This window comes from Leptonychotes weddellii, chromosome 11, assembly GCF_054177405.1.
Source record: "Leptonychotes weddellii isolate Sample4059 chromosome 11, ASM5417740v2, whole genome shotgun sequence".
Lineage (NCBI taxonomy): Eukaryota > Metazoa > Chordata > Mammalia > Carnivora > Phocidae > Leptonychotes > Leptonychotes weddellii.
The window spans coordinates 6,605,244-6,627,211 of NC_138379.1; the positions used below are offsets into that span (position 1 = coordinate 6,605,244).

The window sequence follows — 21,968 nt, forward strand, 5'->3', positions numbered from 1 at the left end:
TTGTTCTAAGGATGTAAGGATAACAGAGGTGGAATGCGATGCCTTTGTAGAATTTAAAACTTACAATCTAAATGCCCCCAGATGACAACTTGAGTCAGTAAACATGGCTGACCTGACCATTAAGGTCAAGTTGAAGAATAACATTGAAAAACACGAGAGATGCCGTAATGCAATATGTGCTGAAAACCCAAGATAGAAAGCTCTACGTGGTGGTGGTGTTTTTTAAGATTTATGAAGGTTTTTTGTATACATGTCTGTGGCTTCACAGAAAAGATGAAGAGAATACATAGGGCGCTTTTCTCAGAATTTGGGATTAAGGGAATATGGTTAGAGATTATTTCTTATTCCTGTGTTTTAAAATATCTTAAAGGAGCTTGTGTTATGTTGCCATTAAAATAAGGACTGACTTTGGAAGAACAATGAATGCTGTGGGTGGGTGGGGGGAGCAGGACACTTCCCTCCTGCGGCCGCTGCGAGGCCTGGATGAGGAGGAGCAGGAAATACTTGGGAGAGCGCCACCTGCCCTCTGACCTAAGCAAGCATGCGCTATTTTGGGCCTGCGGCGCAGGAGACGGGCCCAGTCTCCCCAGTGTACAGACAAGAACACCGAGGCCAGCGAGGACCCAGCGCTAGTTTCTTGTGGGTTTGGGACCCCCTGCGGCTGCCCCTCTGCCTGTCTCTAGGGGCCCCACCCCCGTGGCTCCCATGGAGCTGCAGCCTGCAGAGGCTCCTGGGCCCTTCTCAGCCCTGTTCCCCACCAGGTTCATCCTGGACGACTCAGCCTTATACCTGTCCGACAAGTGTGAGGTGGAGACGCCGGATCTGCAGCGAGGTGGGCAGGGCCTGGACTGGGCTCCCTCCCCTCTGAGGGCCCACAACCCCCGGCCACACCCAGAGCAGCCAGAAGTCCTCACCCAGCTGCTGGCTGGGCTCTTAGCACCCACACACGCATGCACGCGCACAAGGGCTGCACTTAGAGAAACGCCAGGTTCTCTGCTCTGGTGATGGGCCAGGGGCTGGGCGTGAAGAAGCAACTGGAACTTCTCTTGTTCTCTGCTTCAGATTATGTCTGTGTCTTGGATGTTGACCTTCTAGAGCTTGTGATTAAAACCTGGAAGGGGAGCACCGAGGGCAAACTGGTGAGTGTTGTGCAGAGTCCCCCGGAGCCAGAGCAGGTGCAAGGGCCGAGGGAGCCTTCAGGGGATCACCCTTTGCCGTTGCGCTCTCACCTCCCTCTGCTCCCTGGGTCTGGGCTCAGGTTCCGGTCACTGCCTGCCCTTCCATGCCGGGCTCTGGTTCGTGGCCCCCCTGGCAAGGGCCAGGCCTAGCCTGGGCATCCCATAATATGAACCCCACCACCAGGGGGCAGCTGCAGCCAGGGCAAAAGCAGGGCCTCGGGAGTCAGCCGGCCTTTGTGGGGCCTGCTTCCTCCTCGATAAAATGGAGGTAACAGGCCCCACGTGGCCAGGCTGAGGTAAGTGATAAAGGACTGGGCACTGGAACACTTTCATGCGGGGAGTGCACTCTTCCTTCCTTGGGTGATTCCACTCCCGGGGCTCCGTTTGCTCCTTCATTCAGTGGGGCTGTTGGGCAGCAGACTGACCCGCCCCGCCCCGGAAGACCTGGCCGGGTCCTATCCGTGTGTGGCGGGGATGAAGCCTGGGCTGATGGTGCCCCATTCCCCATCCCTCGCGGCCCCCCAGAGCCAGCCGCTGTTCGAACTGCGTTGCTCCAACAACGTGGTGCACGTGCACAGCTGTGCAGACTCCTGCGCCCTGCTGGTCAACCTGCTCCAGTACGTAATGAGTGCAGGCGACCTCCACCCCCCTCCCCGGGCCCCCAGCCCCACGGAGATCGCCGGCCAGAAGGTACAGGTGAGGCCTGGCCCTACAGGCCACTGGGACCCCTGCCGCAGCCCCCGGGGGCCTGGCTTCGGAGGAGGGGCACCCCTCCTTCCCGTCACTCATTCATGACTCCTCCCCTGCCCGGCCCAGCTCTCCGAGAGCCCTGCCTCCCTGCCCTCCTGCCCTCCAGTGGAGACAGCCCTCATCAACCAGCGGGACCTGGCCGACGCCCTCTTGGACACTGAGCGCAGCTTGCGGGAGCTGACCCAGCCTTCAGGTGGGGGGCGGAGGTGCTTTGGGGCCAGGGGACACAATCAGGCACCCAAATCAGGCATCGCCCCCAAAACTGGTGTCTGTCTCCACAGGTGGCCCCCTCCCTCAGGCCTCGCCAGTGTCAGTCTACCTATTCCCAGGTGAACGGAGTGGGGGCCAGCCCCACTCGCCCCCTGTTGTGGCCCCCGCTGGCAGCCTGGGGTCCTGCTCAGAGGCCCAGGAAGATGAAAAGGAAGAGGGAGATGGAGACACTCTGGACAGTGACGAGTTCTGCATCCTTGATGCTCCTGGCCTGGGCATCCCGGTGTGTGGGGGGCAGGCTGGGCAGGGCCAGGAAGTGGTAGGAGAGGCTGGCTCCCTTCTGCACCTTTCTAGAACTCCTGCTGGTAGAGGAGTAGGAGGTGGTCTCTGTCACTGAGGAGGTGGGTTTGGGTCCACGGCAGTCTCCCTGACTCTGGGCCTTGAAGGAGCAAGTGGATTTCCAGAGGAAGAAAGAATGGCATCCAGGACAGAGGGACAGGACATCAAGGGGAGGGAAAGAGAGGAGCAAGGTGGTTAGCAGGAAGGGGAGGAGAACCATTTGATTGCCGGGGTGCTGACCGGCTGGCCCCCAGGAGCCAATGGGAATGTCACATGCAAGTGAGACCCAGGCCCAGGGAGACAGGGTTGGCAAGAGCACGGGGCACTTAGATCCCCCCTGGACAGAGCACCCTGACACAGCTTCTGGGGATGGTGGCCCAGGACGGTCCTCCTTTGTCCAAAATGGGGGGGAGGTATGAGGATGGGGAGGAAGTTGGGAGAGGGTGGCCTGGACTGGGGAAGGTATCAGCACCTGTGTTCACTCGGGCCCCTCCTTGCAGCCCCGAGATGGGGAGCCCGTGGTGACACAGCTGCATCCAGGCCCCATCGTCGTGCAGGACGGGTACTTCTCACGGCCCTTGGGCAGCACGGACCTGCTGCGGGCGCCTGCCCACTTCCCTGTGCCTAGCAGCCGTGTGGTGCTCCGTGAGGTCTCGCTCGTCTGGCACCTCTATGGGGGCCGGGACTTTGGCCCCCAGCCTGGCCACAGGTGAGAAGGACAAGTGCAGGTGGCAGCAATGGCGTGGGGCCCGCCCAGCTGGGGAGATGGGGCCCGGGCTGGGGGCCAGCTCCGACCTTCAGCCGCCGATAACCTTGAGCAGTGTCCTTGCCTCAGTGGCCTCCGTTCTTCCTCCTTCCTTACCGCCCCCTCCCCAGGGCTGAGGCTGCCCCAGGCTGAAGGGCCCGCTCTGACGGGAAGGGGGTTCCCCCGAGTCAGCTTGTCCCCTGTCCCTCTTTCCAGGGCAAGAGGCAGCTTCATGGGCCCCAGGGGCTCTCCTTCCCGCTGCTCCGGCCCCAACCGGCCCCAGAACTCTTGGCGTACACAGGGGGGCACTGGGAGGCAGCACCACGTCCTCATGGAGATCCAGCTCAGCAAGGTGAGCTGGGGGCTCAGAGTCCGGAAAGCCACCTGGGAGGGGGACAGGGCAGGCCCTCCCATCCCTGGCACCCAGCCAGCATGCCACTGTGGCCACTTGGCTCCGGGTCCCTGGTCAGGCACCAGGCCCCTGAGCGCTTGCAGAGCGGCGGCCACACCGCGCCCCAGGTGCTGTTCTAGACGATGGAGGGAGCGGCGAGCACAGCAGACAGAGCCCTGCTTGCCCGGAACGTGTGTGGTAGGGGAGGGAGCCCCAGATCTGTGTGGTGTGGACTGGGGTCAGTGTTTGGGGAAGGTGAACCAGGGAGGGGGCACAGGGAGTGCCGGGGAGGATCAGCAGTCTTCTTGAGAGCCGTGGAAGGGGGCGGGAAGAGGGTTCGGGCAGAGGGCGCAGCACGAAGGCCGGGAGCATCCCTGCCGTACTGGAGCCACGTGGCCAGCAGGACCGCAGCCGGGCGGGGAGGGGCGCCGTGGGGGCCGTGGGGGCCGTGGGTCTGACTGGGAACCAGGTTGCCGACCGCCCCACAGACCACAGGACGGTTCTGGCTTTTACTAGAGTGAGATGCGGTCAGCGGGAGACGGTGGCCGCCCAGGGTGGTGGCAGCCGCAGAGCCGGTGACGGCGGTCCGATCCTGGAGAAATTTGGATGGGGAGGAACCCCAGGTTGGGAGGCCGGGCGACACGAGGCGGTGCGGGCAGAGGTGCTGCTTCCTGAGGGCAAGGCCGTGCGGGCCCTCTGCCCCGGCGCACGGGGCTGTCGTGCCGAGCAAACTCGGGCTCTCTGCAGCCAGTGGGGCTGGGGAGCCAGCACTGGGGCGGGGAGAGGGAAGGCCAGGGCAAAGTTCCGAAGACGAGAAGGGCCTTGAGCTGTTCGAGGGGCAGGAGAGAGGCCAGTGGGGCTGGCGGTCAGGAGCAAGGTGGAGGGAGAGGCCGGGCCCCTCCAGGCCCCGAGGGGGTGTTTGCAGGGCGCAAGGTGGGTGGGCGTGTGCTCTGTGAAGGTCCCTCTGGGTGTGTGGAGAAGGGCGGTGCTGGCACTGGGTGACAGGCACACGGGGGCCTCTAAGGTGACAGGAAGGGAACGGAGCAAGGAGATTCAGGGCAGACATTCAGGTCAAGAGTTCAGCATGCCAAGTGGAGTTTGAACTGACTATGGGACAACTGTGGGGAGGCAGCCAGGTGGGGGGCTGGGGAGGGGCTGGGGCAGAAGGGGGGCTGGGAGAGGCGGGGTCCTGCCTCTCCGGCTCAGGCGTCCGTCCGCCCCGCAGGTAAGCTTCCAGCACGAGGTGTACCCGGTGGAGCCAGCCACAGGCCCTGCGGCCCCCGGCCAGGAGCTCGAGGAGCGGCCCCTGTCCCGCCAGGTGTTCATTGTGCAGGAGCTGGAGGTCCGGGACCGGCTGGCCTCCTCCCAGATCAACAAGTTCCTGTACCTGCACACGAGCGAGCGGATGCCACGTCGAGCCCACTCCAACATGGTACGGGCCGCCCCCGCTTGCCACCGCGGGCAGGGCCGTGTGTGCCCATACAGCAGGGGGTTGGGAGCCTGGGAGAATGCTGGGGCTCAGGCAGGCCCAGCTGAGGGACCAGCGTGTGCAGATGTGGCACCGGGGGGGCGGGGTACAGGGTGGGGGCAGGGGCCTGAGGCCCGGCGGGTTCCCAGAGCTTGCCCTCTGCCCCCAGCTCACCATGAAAGCACTGCACGTGGCCCCCACAACCAACCTGGGGGGGCCCGAGTGCTGTCTCCGGGTCTCGCTGATGCCCCTGCGGCTCAACGTGGACCAGGTGAGTAGGCCAGAAGGGGGCAGAGCGTGCGGTGAGCCCCACTGCCCCTGGGCCTCTCTGACCTGCACCTTCCCCGGCAGGACGCCCTGCTCTTCCTCAAGGACTTCTTCACCAGCTTGGTGGCTAGCATCAATCCTATGGTCTCGGCAGAGACGTCCGCTGAGGGTGAGAGGCTGAGCTGGGAGGGGAGGGCCCGGGCCTCCCGCCTCCCGCCTCCCAGCCATCCCTGGGCCCGTCCCCCATCGGTGTCCCCCACCCTAGCTCGCCCTGAGACCCGAGTCCAGCCCAGCAGCCTCCAGGAGGGCCGGCCTGAGGACGCAGAGATGACCGGCTCCCAGGAGGCCACGGGCGGTGGACACAGCTCCTCTGCTGAGCAGCAGCCTATCTACTTCAGGTAGGGCTGAAGGCTGGGAGTCCTCGCCCAGGCTGCAGGGGGCGGGGTCAGGCACCAAAGGCCCCCTCTCCCTGTTTCCCATCCAGGGAGTTCCGCTTCACGTCCGAGGTGCCTATCTGGTTGGATTACCACGGCAAGCACGTCACCATGGACCAGGTGGTGAGTGGGGCTGTCCCGCGGAGTGGCTGCGTGGGCCAGCCTTCTCGGGGCTCCCCATTCTGCCCGGGTGTGGCTTCGTCTTCTGGGGGCCGGGGCTTGATCCAGCAGCAGTGGCTGCTGAGCCGGCCTCCAGGGGCTCCGAAGAGCTGAATCGTGTGAACCCAAATCCCTCCTTCCGCAGGGTACTTTCGCTGGCCTCCTCATCGGCCTAGCCCAGCTCAACTGCTCCGAGCTGAAGCTGAAGCGGCTTTGTTGCCGACATGGGTGAGCCCCCCATCCCCTCCAGCACCCCCAGTCTCCTGTCTTCCCTTGGCTATATCCTGACTGGTTGTGTGGCCTTGGCCAAGTCCTCCTCTGGTGCCTCAGTTTCCACTCTGTGAAGTGGGCACAGTCATCCTTTGCACTGGGCTGGAGAGCATTGGGGTACCTCACTCGGGTCCTGGCCCCAGGACCCCTCAGTGTGTGGCTCTGCCCCTGTACCCTCCTCTCCTCTCCCCTTCCCAGACTCCTGGGTGTGGACAAGGTGCTGGGCTACGCTCTCAACGAGTGGCTACAGGATATCCGCAAGAACCAGCTGCCTGGCCTGCTGGGGGGTGTAGGCCCCATGCACTCCGTTGTCCAGCTCTGTGAGTGGCTGGCTGTGGGGGCTCTGGAAACGGCTCTGATTCTTGGGCAGCCTAGAAGCTACCCCCAGGAGTAGGGGGAGGAGGTCCTAAGTCAGGGTCGGTGCGGGCCGCACAGCCTCGGGCATCTCTGACAGCCCGGTCCCTGCAGTTCAAGGGTTCCGGGACCTGCTTTGGCTGCCCATCGAGCAGTACAGAAAGGACGGGCGCCTCATGCGGGGGCTGCAGCGGGGGGCCGCCTCCTTTGGCTCATCCACGGCCTCGGCCGCCCTGGAACTCAGCAACCGGCTGGTGCAGGCTATCCAGGTGAGTGGGCACCTGCTTCCAGGCCACGTAGGGCAGGGAGAGTCTGCTCCATGGTGCCTGATCTGTCCCCAAAGCGCTACTAAGGATGGACAGTCTGGATGAGCGGTCTCATTTTATGAGACACAATCATGGACAGGAGAGGCTCACTGACCGGCCTGGAGCCCACAGCAACTCCTCGGGGGGTGGGTGCCCTGCGTGCTTTTAGCCCACTGGGTGTCTGCTCCTGGCCAGCTCTTGACGAGGAGGGAAGGGGGTGTGGCTCTGTTTACAGACAGGAAAACCGCGGCGCAGACTGGCCCTCACTCATTCAGGCCCCGCACTCGGCTAGGCCCAGACAGATCCCCAGGGAGGCCCGGGAGTTGTCCTGCGAGCAGCTCTAGTTCAGTGCCGTGAACACTAGTGGAAGGGCGAGGATGGGCAGGCCTCTGTGGGGCGGTGAGCGTGCAGATGCAAGGGGGAGCTCAGGGCTTTCTGGGATCTGCACGCCCAGCCCCTTGCAGGCCGCGGGCAAGATCTCTAGCAAGGAGGCTGGAAGGATAAGCAGGCCCCAGAGAGCCCCCCAAAGGCACAGCTAGGTGAGGAGGCAGGGTGAGAAGTGAGGGGCAAAAGGAACAGAGCAGCCAGCGTAAGAAGGCAGATGAGAGTTGGTGGGGTGAGCTAAGGGACCCCAGCACTCCGCCCGGGCTTCCCCCAGAGCTGGCAGGGCCAGACGAGGGGCAGGGTAGGGGAGATGGTACACTCGGTCTCGAAAGCTGCACGGGCGGCACCTCACAAATGGGGCAAGGGTCCACATGTGGTGGTCCACCCGAGGAGGGTTTGGGGTCCAGTGGACATGAGGAGAATGCCTTCCACCTGAAGCCCCCCGACCTGGGCGCTGGAAGCATCGGCAGGATGCAGGAGCAGCCCCGTAAAGCACGGCTGTGGGGGAGGCAGAGGCGTGATGCCCCCCCAGCCCCTGCGCTGGCCAGGGCTTCCAGCACGGTCCTCTGGGGCTGGCTTGGGGTCCTAGGGGCTGGGTGTGTGTGCCCGCGCTGGCTCTCCTCATCTGGTGCCCTCCATGTCCCCTCAGGCCACAGCTGAGACCGTGTACGACATCCTGTCCCCAGCAGCGCCCATCCCCCGCTCCCTGCAGGACAAGCGCTCCGTGCGAAGGCTGCGAAAGGGCCACCAGCCCGCTGACCTCCGGGAAGGTGTGGCGAAGGCCTATGACACAGTTCGAGAGGTGATGAGACCCTGCCCTCTTCCCAGTCCCACGCCCACGTCCCCCCCGCCCCCAAACCCCTGCGCTGACCTCCGACTTCCACAGGGCATCCTGGACACGGCTCAGACCATCTGTGACGTGGCATCTCGGGGCCACGAGCAGAAGGGGCTGACGGGTGCCGTGGGGGGCGTGATCCGCCAGCTGCCCCCAACCGTGGTGAAGCCCCTCATTCTAGCCACAGAGGCCACGTCCAGTCTGCTCGGGGGGATGCGAAACCAGATCCTCCCCGACGCACACAAGGACCACGCTCTCAAGTGGCGTTCAGACGAAGGCCAGGACTGAGCACCGGGCGCCGGGACCCACGGGCGCTGCTCCCCACCTCGCCCAGCCAGCCCCGGTGGCGTCTTGGCTCCTGCGCCTCCCCAGAGCTTTCGGCCCATAGCCGGGCGGGCCCTTGGGAAGGACCCTGAAGGACCCTGCCTGGCACCCCCTGCCAGTCGCTGTGAGAACGAGGCCTCCCTGCCTGGGGCCTCAGCCCCGTCTCTGCACTTTTCCTCTGGGGAGAAAGGACACCGCCTCCACCACCACCTGGGCCCACACTGCCGCCTCGTCCCAGGACGGAGGCTCTTGGACCCTCAGACCCCGACCCCACTCAGCCAAGTGTCTCTCTGTGTCTGGGGGGAGGTGGGGGACAGACACTGTGGGGGTCAATGTATTTTTAAGCTCCTTGGAGCGTGTGGGTCAGTATCTGCATGAAGTGCAATAAACTGTGCCCACCGCCGGCCCCCTCATCCTGTGTACCTGCGCTGCCCCAGCCTCAGCCTTGACCTTGGCTCTCACCCAGATCCCCACGTCCCTACCCAGCATCCCCCATGTTCCTACCAGGGGTCACCACACCTGCCCAGCAGGTTAAAACTGGCCCCCAGCTAGCTGTCCGGCCCTGCAGTCCCCCTGGCTGCCCTACGTCCGCACTCTGCCCCTCGCCGCTGCCAGCCCCACTTCTGTGCGGCAGGGGCTGAGCGAAGAGGCCCAAGGGGCCCGGAGCCCACCTCACCCCGACCATGTTTCTCGGCTCTAGCCCTGCAAGAGCCCAGGATCCAGCCTTACCTAGGGCCAGGGGTGAGGGGACAGCTAGGAGGACACTGAGACGGAGCAAAGGGTCAGGCTGTGGGGTGCCCCAAGAAGGTTCAGACCCTGACCGTGTGGTCTGAGGCTGCACCCTTGGTCTCTGAGCTTCGGGCCCCTCCTGGTGATCCCTACCCAGGGACCATTCCTGGAGGGCTGCGCCCCCTGGAGGCTGCTCCTGCCATCCCTGGCAGAAGGCTTGTCGGGTGATCGGAGCCTCTGCTCTGGGGTCCCAGCTCCAGGGCACCAGACGGGGAGGGGTGCTGGGGGCAGCACTGGCTAGCAGGGCTCCTGACATGGGGTAGGGAAAATGCCCATTACAACCCCCCCCCACACACACACCTTGTTTCTTCAGAGCGAGAGGGCCTAATCTGATCATGCCCCACCCGCCTTGCTCCCCAGTAGCATTGTGCTGAGGCAGGTGGGCAGTGGGCCTCTGGGGAAACTGAGGCTCAGGTTAAGAGGCACAGACTTAGAGAACCCTCACTTGCTAGGGTCATCTACAGACCTTTCGGGTGAGCAAAGATCCCCCCCGGTCCCTTCTGTGTCCTTGCTGTCCCCTTTGTGTCTGGGCACCAAATGAACAGAGCAGTTTTGTCCAGGTGGATCCCGGGGGTCCTGGCCGCCCACGGTCACCTGGGGCAGTCAGCCAAGCGGAGGGGGAGGGGGAGGGGAAGAAGACAGGGTGTGGGTGGCTGGGGTCTGATGCCACCGGAGGGGACAGACGGGGGCCCAGCCTGATGCTTCCTAGAAGTGCCCCACCCTGCCTGGGCACAGTCCAGGGTTCCATGCCCTTCGAACCACACTTGTGATCCCTATTGACAGGCAGCAGGATAATCATTAACCACCGCCAGGGGCTGGGCCAACGGCTCAAAAGGCACTGGGCCCAGGGCGCCCCTACTTCCTCCTTGTGCCCTGAGGGCCAGCCAGGCACCCAGGTAAGAGCCTGCCCGGGCAGTCAGACCCCCACAGCCCTTGGGCCCCAGGGCTGTCCTGAGCCCAGCCACCTGCTGCAGGGGCCCCAGCCCTTCTGAGGAAGAAAGGAAAGGGCCTAGGCAGCCGCTGGGTGAACCACGCAAGTCCCTTCCAATCTTGGGCCCCCACTTCCACCTGTGAGATGAGAGGGCCGGGACTCCTGCTTGGGCGGCCACCACCACTGCCTCCGCCTAGCCTCGCGCTCGGCCTTGCCTGGGCATCTTCGGGAGGGCCTTCTGGGCTTTGGCGGGTGGGAGGTGTCACCTGCTATGGTGTCTTCATTCACAGGCCTGTCCTCCCAGGGAAAGGACTCCTGCCCAGGGACCTCCCATCCCACCTTGACTGCATCCCCAGAGGAAGGAGGCCACTTCAGAGAAGTTGCCAGACAGGACAGACCTCAAGGCCCTGCTTTGTGACCTTGGGCAGCCTCCTTTGCCTCTCTGGGCATTTCCACTGCCCAAGTCCACTCTCAAGGCTCAGAGTCCCAGGTCCCCTCTCCCCTCCAGAAGTTTTGGGTTCTCCAAAATGTCCCCTAGGTGGGTAGGATTGGTATTGGAACCTGTCACTGAAACCTCTTGGTCCAGATCCTGTCTGGAGAATGGGAGGGTGGGTGCAAACACACTTTGCAGGAGAAAAGTCTGCTCCTCTGGGGGTCCTGGGCCCGCTCAGGGACCACAGCCAGCAGCCCCTTCCGCTCCCCACAGCAGGGATGGAACCAAAGCTTGAAGGGAGGGTGGCTTCCCACCAGTCAAGGCCAGAGGGCAGGACAGGCCTCACAGGCCCTGATTTGCACGTGAGGAACCAGCCACCGCTCAGAGGGGTTAAGCCACATGCTCAAGGTCACCCAGCTCCCAGACCCCTGCTGGCTCTCAGGCCACTGAGGTGCTAAGTGTTCTTCCAGATGGTGGTTGCTGACAGCCCTGTTCTTAGCATGAGGCCAGCAGGTTTGTGTATCAGCATCTTTTCAAGTTCCCTGTTCTCCCCCCTGCCTCCCCCCTCGCCTTTCTCTGTCCGTATTTGCTCTGTTCCTTTCCAGTTCCCTCCTGTTCCACATCTGCTTCTCTCTTGGCCTCTCTGCCTCACTCTCCTACTTTCTGTCTCCCCCCTGCACCCCCGCCCCTCTCAGTCTTGCCTCCTGCTTCTCATCTGGGGCCATCCCCAGGAATCTGGGCCCTGGAGACTGACAGATGCCCAGCTGTCCCTCACTGTCCCTCTGCCCTGTGGCTGTGGCAGGAAGGGTGGGCAAAGGGCAGAGGGTGGAGGCCACCATGGCCCAACCTGGAACTGAGGCCCAGTTCTGGTTGGGAAAGAAAGGAGGAAACAAGGAACTTGGGGACAGAGGGCGTGGGGATGGCAGAGTGGGCAAAGGCTGCCCAGGAGCTGTAAATCGGAGCCACTCCCGGCTTTATGAGCAGAGCTGGGGCTGAGCCTGGACTTCGCCCAGAGAAGGGGGGCTGCCGCGGGGACTCTAGGTGTGGGCCCCGGATGATAAGGAGCCTCGATAAAAAGACCATGGACCCGATGGGTGGGCATGAGGTCCTCCCCAGACTTCTGCCCAAGGGCAGCTACCAGGCAGGCAGGGCCCAGGCCTCCAGCCGGTTTTCACCCCCTGTAACAGCAACTCCATGTGGAAGTGTCCACTGGTTCCAGTGGGGCTGCTGTTATCGGGGATGGGGGCCAGTACCCACGGAGGAGCAGACCAGCAGGGACCTCCATGGCCACGCTCCCAGGCCCAGCATGGCCAAGGCCGGTGGGCCGTCAGCAGGCTGCTGAGACCGAGTGCACAGGGCTCTGACCTATGAATTGACAGCCAGTGCTCTCTTCTCCCCTCTGGCTGCCAATTCCATAGGTCACAGGTATGTTCGCCTCAATGCCGGCCGCCAGGACCTGCGGGGTAAGGGATGGGGCTTCAGGGACCCAGAGGGCGATGAAGACTTGCTACCCCAGTGCAGCACTCAGGCCCAACTCCCTCCTGTCTCATGCCTACCTTTCCATTTCCCCTCCTGTGAGCCCACGCTGCTTTAGGGCCCCACCTACATATGGACTGTTTGTGGCAAGCCTCTGTGCCTTATCCATGCTGTTCCCTCTGCCTGGAACACCCTTCCAGCTTTTTTTTTTTTTTGACCAGGTTCACCCTCATTAACTGTTCCCAGCTCTGCCCAAGCATTTGCTGCCTCCAGGAAGCCTTCCTGAAGCCCACTTGATCCCAACTGCCCACCTGGGCGCCCCCAGCACCCTGTGCTTCCCCAGAGGACTGAACTCCCTCAGTGTTTCCATCTTCCCCACCACCTGGGAGCTCAGCTTCCAGCCCAGGCCAGGCCCAGGTGCGTGCTCGATAAATGTCTGAACAGATCCTAAGCCTTTGTCTTGCACCCCAAGGAAGCACCACCAATGTCCCATGTGGTCAAGAGGGGCCAAGGGCCCTGGGCCCCAGTCTGTGTCGGAACTCCCCCCAGGACAAGGACCCAGAGCGGCCTCCCTCTACTCGCCCCCGCCCTCCTCTCTCTCTCTCTCTCTCTCTCTCTCTCTCTCTCTCTCTCGGGTTCCCCACCCCCAGGCTCCCCCGGCCCCACCACCAGCTGGGCACCCTAGTGGGCAGGACTGCAGACCCAGCCCCTGAGCCAGCTTTCCACACGGCCTCACTCCTGCCCGGCTTCGGCTTCGATACGATGCAGTTCTGGAGACATTCTCATTTGAATAAAAAGGCTTCTGCTGCTAAAAGATAAACTTTCCAAAACGAGAAACATAGACCTAAGAATAAAGTTCAAATTGCATAATAATAGGAGCCGGTTCTTGTGCCCTCTCTGTGTGCTGAGCACTTGCTCGCGTCAGTCCCCTGGGGTCAGCTCGACGACCTTGCAAAGCCACCGTCATGAGCCTGTTCCGGAGATGAAGACACGGACTCATAGAGAGTGCACATCTTGCTAAAGTCACGGAGTAGGGGCGCCTGGGTGGCTCAGTTGGTTAAGTATCCGCCTTGGGCTCGTGTCATGGTCCCAGGGTCCTGGGATGGAGCCCCACATCGGGCTCCCCGCTCAGCGGGAAGCCTGCTTCTCCCTCTCCCTCTCCCTCTCCCCCTGCTTGTGTTCCTGCTCTCGCTGTCTCTCTCTGTGAAACAAATAGAATCTTTAAAATAATAGTAATAACAATAAAGTCACAGAGTAGTCAAACCTTCTCTCTCCACGGACTATGCCGCTGACAAGCATCCAGCCACCCTCTCTGGCCCTTATGACACTTTCACTTTTCCCAGTGTGGCTTTGCTCACACTGCCCTATCTGCTCCAGCTCGCTGGGCCCCCATCTCTACTGAGGCCCTTCTCAGAAGTCCCTCCCATGACTGCAGGAGCTGCCCCCCCACACCGCACCTTGGGCTCTGTGGGCCTCTCCCACCACCCCCTCATCTTATTCCTGCAGGGTTGACAGCTCTGTGTATTTTTTTTTTCAAGATTTTATTTATTTATTTGAGAGAGAGAGAGAAACAGCATGAGAGGGGAGAGGGTCAGAGGGAGAAGCAGGCTCCCCGTGGAGCAGGGAGCCCGATGCGGGACTCGATCCCAGGACTCCGGGATCATGACCAGAGCCGAAGGCAGATGCTTAACCAACTGAGCCACCCAGGCGCCCATCTTTTTTTTTTTTTTTAAGATTTTATTTATTTGAGAGAGATTGAGAGAATGAGTGGGGGGAGGGGCAGAGGGAGAAGCAGACTCACAGAGCAGGGAGCCCAACATGGGACTCAATCCCAGGACCCCAGGATCATGACCTGAGCCGAAGGCAGACGCTTAACTGACTGAGCCACCCAGGCGCCCCTCCGTGCACTTATCTTATCCTGGTGCTGGTCTGAGACTCCTTGAGGGCAAAGTCCATGATTCAGTCCTCCTGCCTGCCCTGTCCCCCCCACCACCCCAGCATAGTAGGTGTTCAAGATACACTGGCCGAATGGCAAGGAGCTGAATTCTGACCCTCTTGGGGCTGTCAGGCCGCAGGCCCAGAGTACTGACTTAGGGTGGAAGGTGGTGGCAGGCAGCCGCCCCTGCCTTGGGTGTCCACCTCCATCAGCCTCCACGGAGCCTCCGTGAGCTCCAGCAGGTCCTGTCCCAACTCCTGAGCAAGGCAGATCCGGCTGCCTTGGACTGGCTCCTCTCTCTTCACTGACCTGATGGCCGTTTCCCGACAGGCCCTGTGCCCATCTTGCCTCGCCTGGATCCTGCTCCCACTTCCTCCTGAGCCCTCCAGGACGCCTGCTGCTCGCTGTCCCATTCGCTGGCTCCCAGGATGTTCTGTGAGCTCTCTTAGAGTCCCCATGACAGCCACCACCAATGCCTAGCTATTTCCCGCCCAGCTTGTGAACCCCGGGCAGCACCAGCCACTGACTTTTGGTTTCCTGTAGCCTCAGACTGGCACAGAGTAGCATTTTCATAACTGCAAGCTGCAGGACTGCCCGATGCGTGGATGCAGGTGCCTGGGGGGAGGCGGGCGTCCGAAGCTGGACGGTCAGCCAGCGCTGGCAGGTGGGAGGCCCTCAGTGAATGGCGGCCATCAGCTTCACCACACATTTGTGAAACGACAGGATGCTGACCAGGTGTCCAGAGAGGATATGCAAAGTCACTGTTCCGACCGCAAAGAAAGGCCGATGGGGGAAGGAAAGGTCAGAGTACAGCGGCTTTGGCTGGGAAAGTCTCCCTGAGAGGTGAGTCCGAGTCCAGCTTTTGCTGAGGTGACTCCCAGGAATAGGTGGTGAGCACTGGAGGAGGAGGGAATAACAGGGGAAAAGGCGCTGAAAGGAGGAGGCATGGGGGGCGGCGCCTGGGTGGCTCAGATGGTTAAGCGTCTGCCTTCGGCTCAGGTCATGATCCCAGGGTCCTGGGATCGAGCCCCACATCGGGCTCCCTGCTCCTTGGGAGCCTGCTTCTCCCTCTGCATCTCTCTCTCTCTCTTTGTCTCTCATGAATAAATAAATAAAATCTTAAGAAAAAAAAAAGAAGGAGGCATGGGGTTGGGGGCGGTGGGGAACTTAATGTTCTACGAGCCTCACTCCCTGAAGCCACCACCAGGGGGTGCACTGGGCCGCGTCCCTCCCAAGCTGGGTGGGGCTTGTCCTCCCCGTCCTCCTCGCCAGCCCTTCCCAGGGGTGAGGCGGGCGCCAGGCCCCCTCCAGGCCCTCACAAGGGTCAGTCAGTGTCCTTAACACAGTGGCGGGTCCCAGGCAGTCAGGGCGCACCTGGCACAAAGTGGGGGGTTCCTTGCTGGGACTTTTACAGTTGCTATTTGTGTATAAAACATAAATGTATAGTGTACGTTTGTATAATTATAAAGTAAGTCCCTGTATAAGTACCACTCAAAAAAGAAAATCTCTGGGGGCGCCTGGGTGGCGCAGTCGGTTAAGCTTCAGACTCTTGATTTCGGCTCAGGTCAGAATCTCAGGGTCCAGGGATCAAGGCATGGGGGGGGTCCTCGCTCACCAGGGAGTCTGCTTAAAATTCTCTCTGCCTCTCCCCCCATGCTCTCTCTCTCAAATAAATAAATAAATCTTAAAAGAAAAAGAAAATCTGTGCTTCAGACCCCTCCCCCCAAGTGTCCTTCTAGGTGACCCCCTCCCCAGGTAAGCACAATGCTGCCCTTTATGATCATCACTTCATTGCCCTTCCCTGCGGTTCCCCACCCGAGTACACAGCCTAAAACAATATATGTTCATTTTGCCTGTCTGTTGGTGGTGGTATGTATTTATTATCCAAGTGGAACCCTGCCGCTGGGTCCGGCTGTCCCCAGGAGGTCGCTGGGGCCATAGTTTGCTCACTTCATTCACGGCTGTGCGGCATTCCACTGTATGAATAGAAAACAGTTGGTTTCTCCATTTTACTATAAATGGACTTTGGCACTGCTGGGTCGGGCATGGGGCAGCAAATGTAACACTGGCCCAGGGCCCATAGGGCCAGAAGGAGGAGCACCTAGTTACAGGCCTGTTTTTGTTTTTGACAAAACAAAAAAGTTGCAAGAAAAGTGTAATGAACACCCATCTACCCTTCACCTGGATTCACCAATAGTAGTAACATTTTGCAACATTTGCTTTCTCTTTCTCTCTCACACTTCCCAAATTTCCTCTGGACCATTTGAGAGGTTACATAGGTTGTGACTCTTCACCCTTAAATATTTCAACATGTATCCCCCCCCCCAAAAAAATATGACATCTCTTACACAACCACGATACAGTTACCAAATTTAGGTCTGGCCACAGTGAAGCAATACTGTGATGTGATCGAACATGCCATCCACTTTCTTTCTTTTTCTTTTTCTTTTTCTTTTTTTAAAGATTTTATTTATTTATTTGAGAGAGAGAGCACATGAGACGGGGAAGGGTCAGAGGGAGAAGCAGACTCCCTGCCGAGCAGGGAGCCCGATGTGGGACTCGATCCAGGGACTCCAGGATCATGACCTGAGCCGAAGGCAGTCGCCCAACCAACTGAGCCACCCAGGCGCCCTGTTTTGTTTTGTTTTTAAAGATTTTATTTATTTGAGAGAGAGAATGAGAGAGAGAGAGCATGAGAGGGAGGAGGGTCAGAGGGAGAAGGAGACTCCCCGCTGAGCAGGGAGCCTGATGCGGGACTCGATCCCGGGACTCCAGGATCATGACCTGAGCCGAAGGCAGTTGCTTAACCAACTGAGCCACCCAGGCGTCCTTTTTGTTGTTTTTTTTAAGATTTTATTTCTTTATTTGAGAGAGAGCAAAGCAGGGGGAGGGGCAGAGAGAGAGGGAGAGAGAAAATCCTAAGCCGACTCTGTGGCGAGTGTAGAGCCCGACCTGGGGCTCCATCCCATGACCCTGAGATCATGACCTGAGCTGAAGAAATCAAGAGTTGGACGCTTAACCCACTGGGCTACCCAGGTGCCCCTGCCATCCCCTTTCAAATGTCACCACCTGTCCCAATAAACGGAGATCAGACCTCACATGTGGTCGCCAGGTCTCTTCAGCCTTTTTTAGTCTGGAACTGTCCTCAGTTTTGCTTTGTTTTTCAAGATCTCAACATTTTTTTTTTTTTAAGATTTTTATTTATTTATTTGACAGAGAGAGACACAGCGAGAGAGGGAACACAAGCAGGGGGAGTAGGAGAGGGAGAAGCAGGCTTCCCCGTGGAGCAGGGAGCCCGATGCGGGGCTCGATCCCAGGACCCTGGGATCACGACCTGAGCCGAAGGCAGACGCTTAACGACTGAGCCACCCAGGCGCCCCAAGATCTCAACATTTTTGAAGAGTACAGGCCAGTTGTTTCGTCCCTCAGCTTCCTCCCTCCCCCTCAGTTAAGGAAGTCAAATAGGTCCATGATATCAAATTTGGGCAACATAGAAAAGTCAACAAGAATTGCCCCAGCTCCTATGAAGCAAGCATAGCCCTGTAGACATTTCCTGTAATCACTCAAGTTAGCTGACGTTGTTGTTCTATACACTCTTGTACATTAACTCATTTACCCCTAGAGGTAGGTGCTTTCCTTCCAGCTGGTCCCAGAGACCTCAGCTTCCTTGCTGGTTGTCAGCTCTGGGCTCCTAGAGGCCACTACATTTCTTCCACGTGGCCACCCTCCATCTTCAAGCCAACACTGGTACATTGAATCCTTCTTGAGCTTTGCATCTCTGACTTCCTTCCTCTGCCACCAGCTGGAGAAAACTCTGCTTTCCATGAGCTCCTGTGATTAGGTCAGGCCACTGGGAGTATCTTGTATCTAAAGTCAACTGTGGGGGCACCTGGGTGGCTCAGTCAGTTGAGCGTCTGCCTTCCGCTTGGGTCATGATCTCAGGGTGCTGGGATCGAGCTGGCGTTGGGCTCCCGCTCAGTGGGGAGCCTACTTCTCCCTCCCCCCTCCCCCCTTCTCGTGCACACACGCATGCTCTCTCTCTCTCGAATAAATAAAATCTTTTAAGTGAATAAATAAATAAACAAAATAAAGTCAACTGTGCCACTGAACATGACCTATCACAGAGTAAACCCATCCTAGTCACAATCCCAGGTCCTACACCAGCTGTGTACACCAGAGTGGGAAACCCCGGGTACAGCTTGGAATTCTGCCTACCATGATTAGCAAAGGGTGATGGGGTGTTTCAGGGCGAGGTCTTGGAACCAAGGGGCCAGAGGCCAGGCTAGCTGAGCAGGAAATGGAGGTTCGACGCCAGCTCTGGTAAGGGTCTTGCTGCATCCCTGCCCTTGGACAAGTCCCAACACGTTATTTCTGAGAGCAAGCATGGAGCTTGGGCAGGACTGGGTCCTCTCATCTCCCCAGCTCCCAGTCCCTTTTCAGATGACCCATTTTCATTGCCTGTACTTAGGGCAGGATGAAGAAGACGCAGGTCAGAGAAATGTTCCAGCTGGGCCAAAAAGGAAGTGAGAGACTGACTCTTGGCAGAGCAGGTCACCTGGGGCAGCTTCATGGACCACCCAGCTCAGTGGGACTTTCATGGAGACCGATGTGGGGGAAGGAGGAGGGAGATGTAGGTCAGCAGACGTGCCTGGAGGGTGGCCTTGGGCACAATTTCCGACCCCCACGGAGGTGTGGGTGTGAGGGGCTGGGCCAGAGGCCAAGGGAGCTGGGCTTGTGCCCTGGTAGACACGTGTGACACCCTGTTGGGCACAGAATTGCTCCCCGGCCCCCAGCCTGTGAGGTCCATGCAGAGGCTCAGGGTAGCCCCCCCCTCCACCCCCGCCATGGGGAAACAGGGGCTCGAGGCTATGGTGAGGGAGGGTGAGCTGGAGCAGAAAAGCGTGCATGAAGGGGACGCAAGGAGGGCAGTGGCCTGCACTCACACAGGTAGGGCTACACCTGTGGTCGCTCAGGCAGCAACATCTGAGCCCCTCAGGTGCACCCTCAGACTGCTGAGACCAAACCTCCCAAATCTCGTCTTGTCTCCGACTTTGCCATGAGCCCTGGCAGCCTCTTAACCGGCCCACGGCCTCCTCGCATCCTCCGTGGCCCCTGCTGACCTCAGCATCTTCCTGCCATTTCTCCTCCGGTACCCTCCATTTCTATCAGCATAGAGTAAGGAGACCCCAAGACCCTGCCAAAGGACGCCTGATACTATCACTGTAGAAGGCAGAATTCTCATGTGCCAAATAATAAACAACCTCCCATGGAGTCCCCCAACCGGATGTGTCCACAGCAAAGACCTGGAGGGCAGCCCGGGGTGGTGCCTGAGCTCTCCCGGGGAGTTTAGCATAAACACTGCATCCTGTGCTCAGTTGCAGTTCCTGCCTCAGCGGCCCCTGCAAGGTGGGGTGCTGGGAAGCCCAGCAGTGGGTGGAGTGTCTACCACAGGTGCTCAGAGGCTTCTGTGGCTCAGTTCTGCAAAGCACTACCGGGTTCCGTATACACAGAGCCCTGTCCATATGCAGGCTGGGCCCCCAGGCTGCAGAGCTTACCGGCAGAGTTCACCCCAGCCTGCACCTGGAAAGGAGGTTCTGGAAACCCTCTCCCTCTGTGTGGCCACCGGCTTGACCTTGACCTTGCCAATTCAAGACTTGAGCGTGGAGAGGGCAATGTTAAGATTCCAAAGGCCCAGCTTCTTCTTCAGCCTGAGTGACTCCAGGCAAGGCACTCACCATCCCTGGGCCTTGGGCTCTTCTCATTTGTGATTTGAAAGCAGAGATCCCGAGCAGCCCTGACACCCTGTCACCTCCAAGCTGGGCCTATCCCTGCCGCGGGACACCTTCAGAGGCCCCTAGAACGCAGCAACTGTCACCAGGACCCTAGCCCCATGGCCACATGCACTGCCGTACCCCTTAGGGAGAGAGGCTTCACGGGGTGCAGAGGATGCCCTTGCAGCCGGCGCTGGAGACCCCAGACTGCACAGGAACAGACCTCCCCCTTTCTTTACCTTGGTTTGACAAAACTCGCCTGTTGGCCAAATCTATTCCTCCTGACTGGAAGAAAAGCTGGGTCTACAGACTTTCTCAGTAGGAAGAATGAACCACTCCTCATCCCAGGGACAAACCCATGTGGTTTTGGTTTTTTCCAGCCTGACTCTTCTGCCATATTTGGACAAGAGTCTGTTTTTCTTTTCTCTCTCTCTTTTTGTTTTTAGGGGCCTTGTACATAGACCTTTTTGTAGGCCAGGCCATTATGGGACTGAGCAGATCACCTCGAGGAAAAGCAGGTAGGTCTTTTCTGCTGAGAGCAGTCTCCCTGGAGACCTAGAGAACAAGGCCCGGTTGCGCAGGTGTGTTTCTGAATTTGAAAGAAGGAAACCCTGGGAGTGGGGGAGGGGCCTCATTTCCACGAGAAAGGAAAATATTTGAACTCTTCCTTAGTCTTTTGTCAGGGCCCTGGGCAAAGACAGACAGAAAGTGAAATAGAGAAACCAAAAGTGAAATGCTTCACTCATGATTTACAAAACTCCCATTGAATAGAATCTCGCCGGCTCCAACAACAAAAAGAGAATTAGGACATTTTCACAGTCTGGGAATTACTAGCTCAGGAAGCTTCCCAAGACCCGAGTGCCAACTCTGTGAAATGGGGAAACTAATTTCTGCCCTCTTGAGCCTCATTGAGGGGGAGAGATGCCTTCTTTCAGTCCTTTGCGCTCCTTGGAGAAAGTCAAGCGGCCATATAGAACAAACAGGGGCTGGAGTTTCATGTATAAATAACCCAGGAACATTTTGTTGTTTTCAGTTTTATTGGGCTAGCTATTCCCAGCACAGAGGACTCTGGGGAGATGTGAAGACCACGGCGGGTCAATGTGAACTCTGCCGAGAGGGTGCTTCCTGAAGCCTCATTCAGGCCATTGAACAACCACCTCTTTCAGGAGCCTCAGCCCCAAGCCCTTCCCTGGAACAGCCCAGAAACTGCATCTCCGGGGTGGACCCCTCAAAGCGCCACGGAGGAGGCAAGTCCTTTGGCTTCTAAGGCTGGCCCAGGAAGTCTGGACTGGGCCCACCCAAGGCTCCCGTCACCGGCCTCTGGCGACAGCCCTGCCCAGGAGTTCTCAATATGGCCTTTTGAGGAGTCCACCAAGAGTCTTGTGGCTTCTGGTTTACTGGTATTGATGAAAAGAATGCTAATGAAATCCCAAATAAAAGCAGTAAGCCAGAGGCTTAAGAGTGCAGACAGGGCTCTCCAATGGTTAGGGAGGCAAAGGGGGGAGGGGAAGGCAATTGATTGAACATTTTCTTTCTTCAGAAGGCCCTGAGGCCTGATCCTACAAGGGGCGGGCAAGCAAAACCTCCCCTTTTGCCCTCTCTGGCTCCCACTTGACCCAGCTCCCCTAAGAACTTGGCTCATTCTCAGGTTTGAGAGTTCCTGCCTCCATCCCACATCTCCCAGAAGCCAGAAAGTTGGGACATGGTGCATTTTAGATCTACCTAGGAGTCTCCCCCCACCCCACCACTGCGCCACCACACCCCCACCCCCTCCTCCTACACTTTGGTGTCCTGATACTGGTTACCTAACAATCACAGTCCCCCAAAGCTCTGACATCACCCACTGAAGATTCTCACCAACCTGGACAGCCAAGGGGGCCGACGTGTGGCCAGGAATGATGGCGGGGCAATGAGTGTAATGGAACAGCCAGGAACTGGTAAGGGGGGGCCCATAGGTCAGAGTAAAAGAGGGTAACTTGTGGTGACCCTGAGAGGAAAGCAGAAGTATTTGGGTATTTTAATTTCCCCTAAGTTCCCACAAGATTTCATTGTTGCCCCACATTTCCCCTCCCCCAGACATAGGGAATTTCCGATTTCACTTCCTCAAAACTCAAGCGTCCAGGCCTTCCTGTGTACCCCTACCCCCTCCCACCCACAGATGCAGCCTTCTTCAGAGGCCATCTCTTCTCCCCCACATGTCCTATGTGTCCTCCACTGCT

At 59.2% G+C, this 21,968-nt stretch overlaps 1 protein-coding gene and 1 long non-coding RNA gene across 5 annotated transcripts in view; both read left to right on the forward strand.

The window, feature by feature from the left end:
• The window catches only part of ATG2A (autophagy related 2A), a 20,226-nt gene extending 11,400 nt beyond the window's left edge, over positions 1 to 8,826 (forward strand). The window contains exons 25-41 of the mRNA XM_031032093.2: positions 762 to 832; positions 1,063 to 1,139; positions 1,704 to 1,874; positions 1,995 to 2,121; positions 2,210 to 2,421; positions 2,978 to 3,186; positions 3,439 to 3,574; positions 4,839 to 5,045; positions 5,251 to 5,352; positions 5,433 to 5,517; positions 5,614 to 5,746; positions 5,833 to 5,905; positions 6,087 to 6,169; positions 6,410 to 6,531; positions 6,680 to 6,834; positions 7,904 to 8,056; positions 8,141 to 8,826. Of these exons, the coding sequence (XP_030887953.2) occupies positions 762 to 832; positions 1,063 to 1,139; positions 1,704 to 1,874; positions 1,995 to 2,121; positions 2,210 to 2,421; positions 2,978 to 3,186; positions 3,439 to 3,574; positions 4,839 to 5,045; positions 5,251 to 5,352; positions 5,433 to 5,517; positions 5,614 to 5,746; positions 5,833 to 5,905; positions 6,087 to 6,169; positions 6,410 to 6,531; positions 6,680 to 6,834; positions 7,904 to 8,056; positions 8,141 to 8,377 (2,353 nt within the window). The 3' untranslated portion in view covers positions 8,378 to 8,826. The remainder of the gene's footprint in view (positions 1 to 761; positions 833 to 1,062; positions 1,140 to 1,703; positions 1,875 to 1,994; positions 2,122 to 2,209; positions 2,422 to 2,977; positions 3,187 to 3,438; positions 3,575 to 4,838; positions 5,046 to 5,250; positions 5,353 to 5,432; positions 5,518 to 5,613; positions 5,747 to 5,832; positions 5,906 to 6,086; positions 6,170 to 6,409; positions 6,532 to 6,679; positions 6,835 to 7,903; positions 8,057 to 8,140) is intronic.
• Positions 8,827 to 9,878: 1,052 nt separating this feature from the next.
• Positions 9,879 to 21,202, forward strand: LOC102737888 (uncharacterized). Of its 4 annotated transcripts, XR_014138500.1 has the most exons (6): positions 9,879 to 10,098; positions 10,424 to 10,671; positions 12,264 to 14,589; positions 14,702 to 14,821; positions 20,196 to 20,267; positions 20,783 to 21,202. It is a non-coding gene; the product is annotated as an uncharacterized LOC102737888 (long non-coding RNA). The 4 variants fall into 4 exon arrangements; XR_014138502.1 differs by lacking the exons at positions 9,879 to 10,098; positions 10,424 to 10,671 and adding an exon at positions 10,680 to 11,079; XR_014138499.1 differs by lacking the exons at positions 9,879 to 10,098; positions 10,424 to 10,671 and having other exon boundaries at positions 11,089 to 14,589.
• Positions 21,203 to 21,968: the final 766 nt, after the last annotated feature.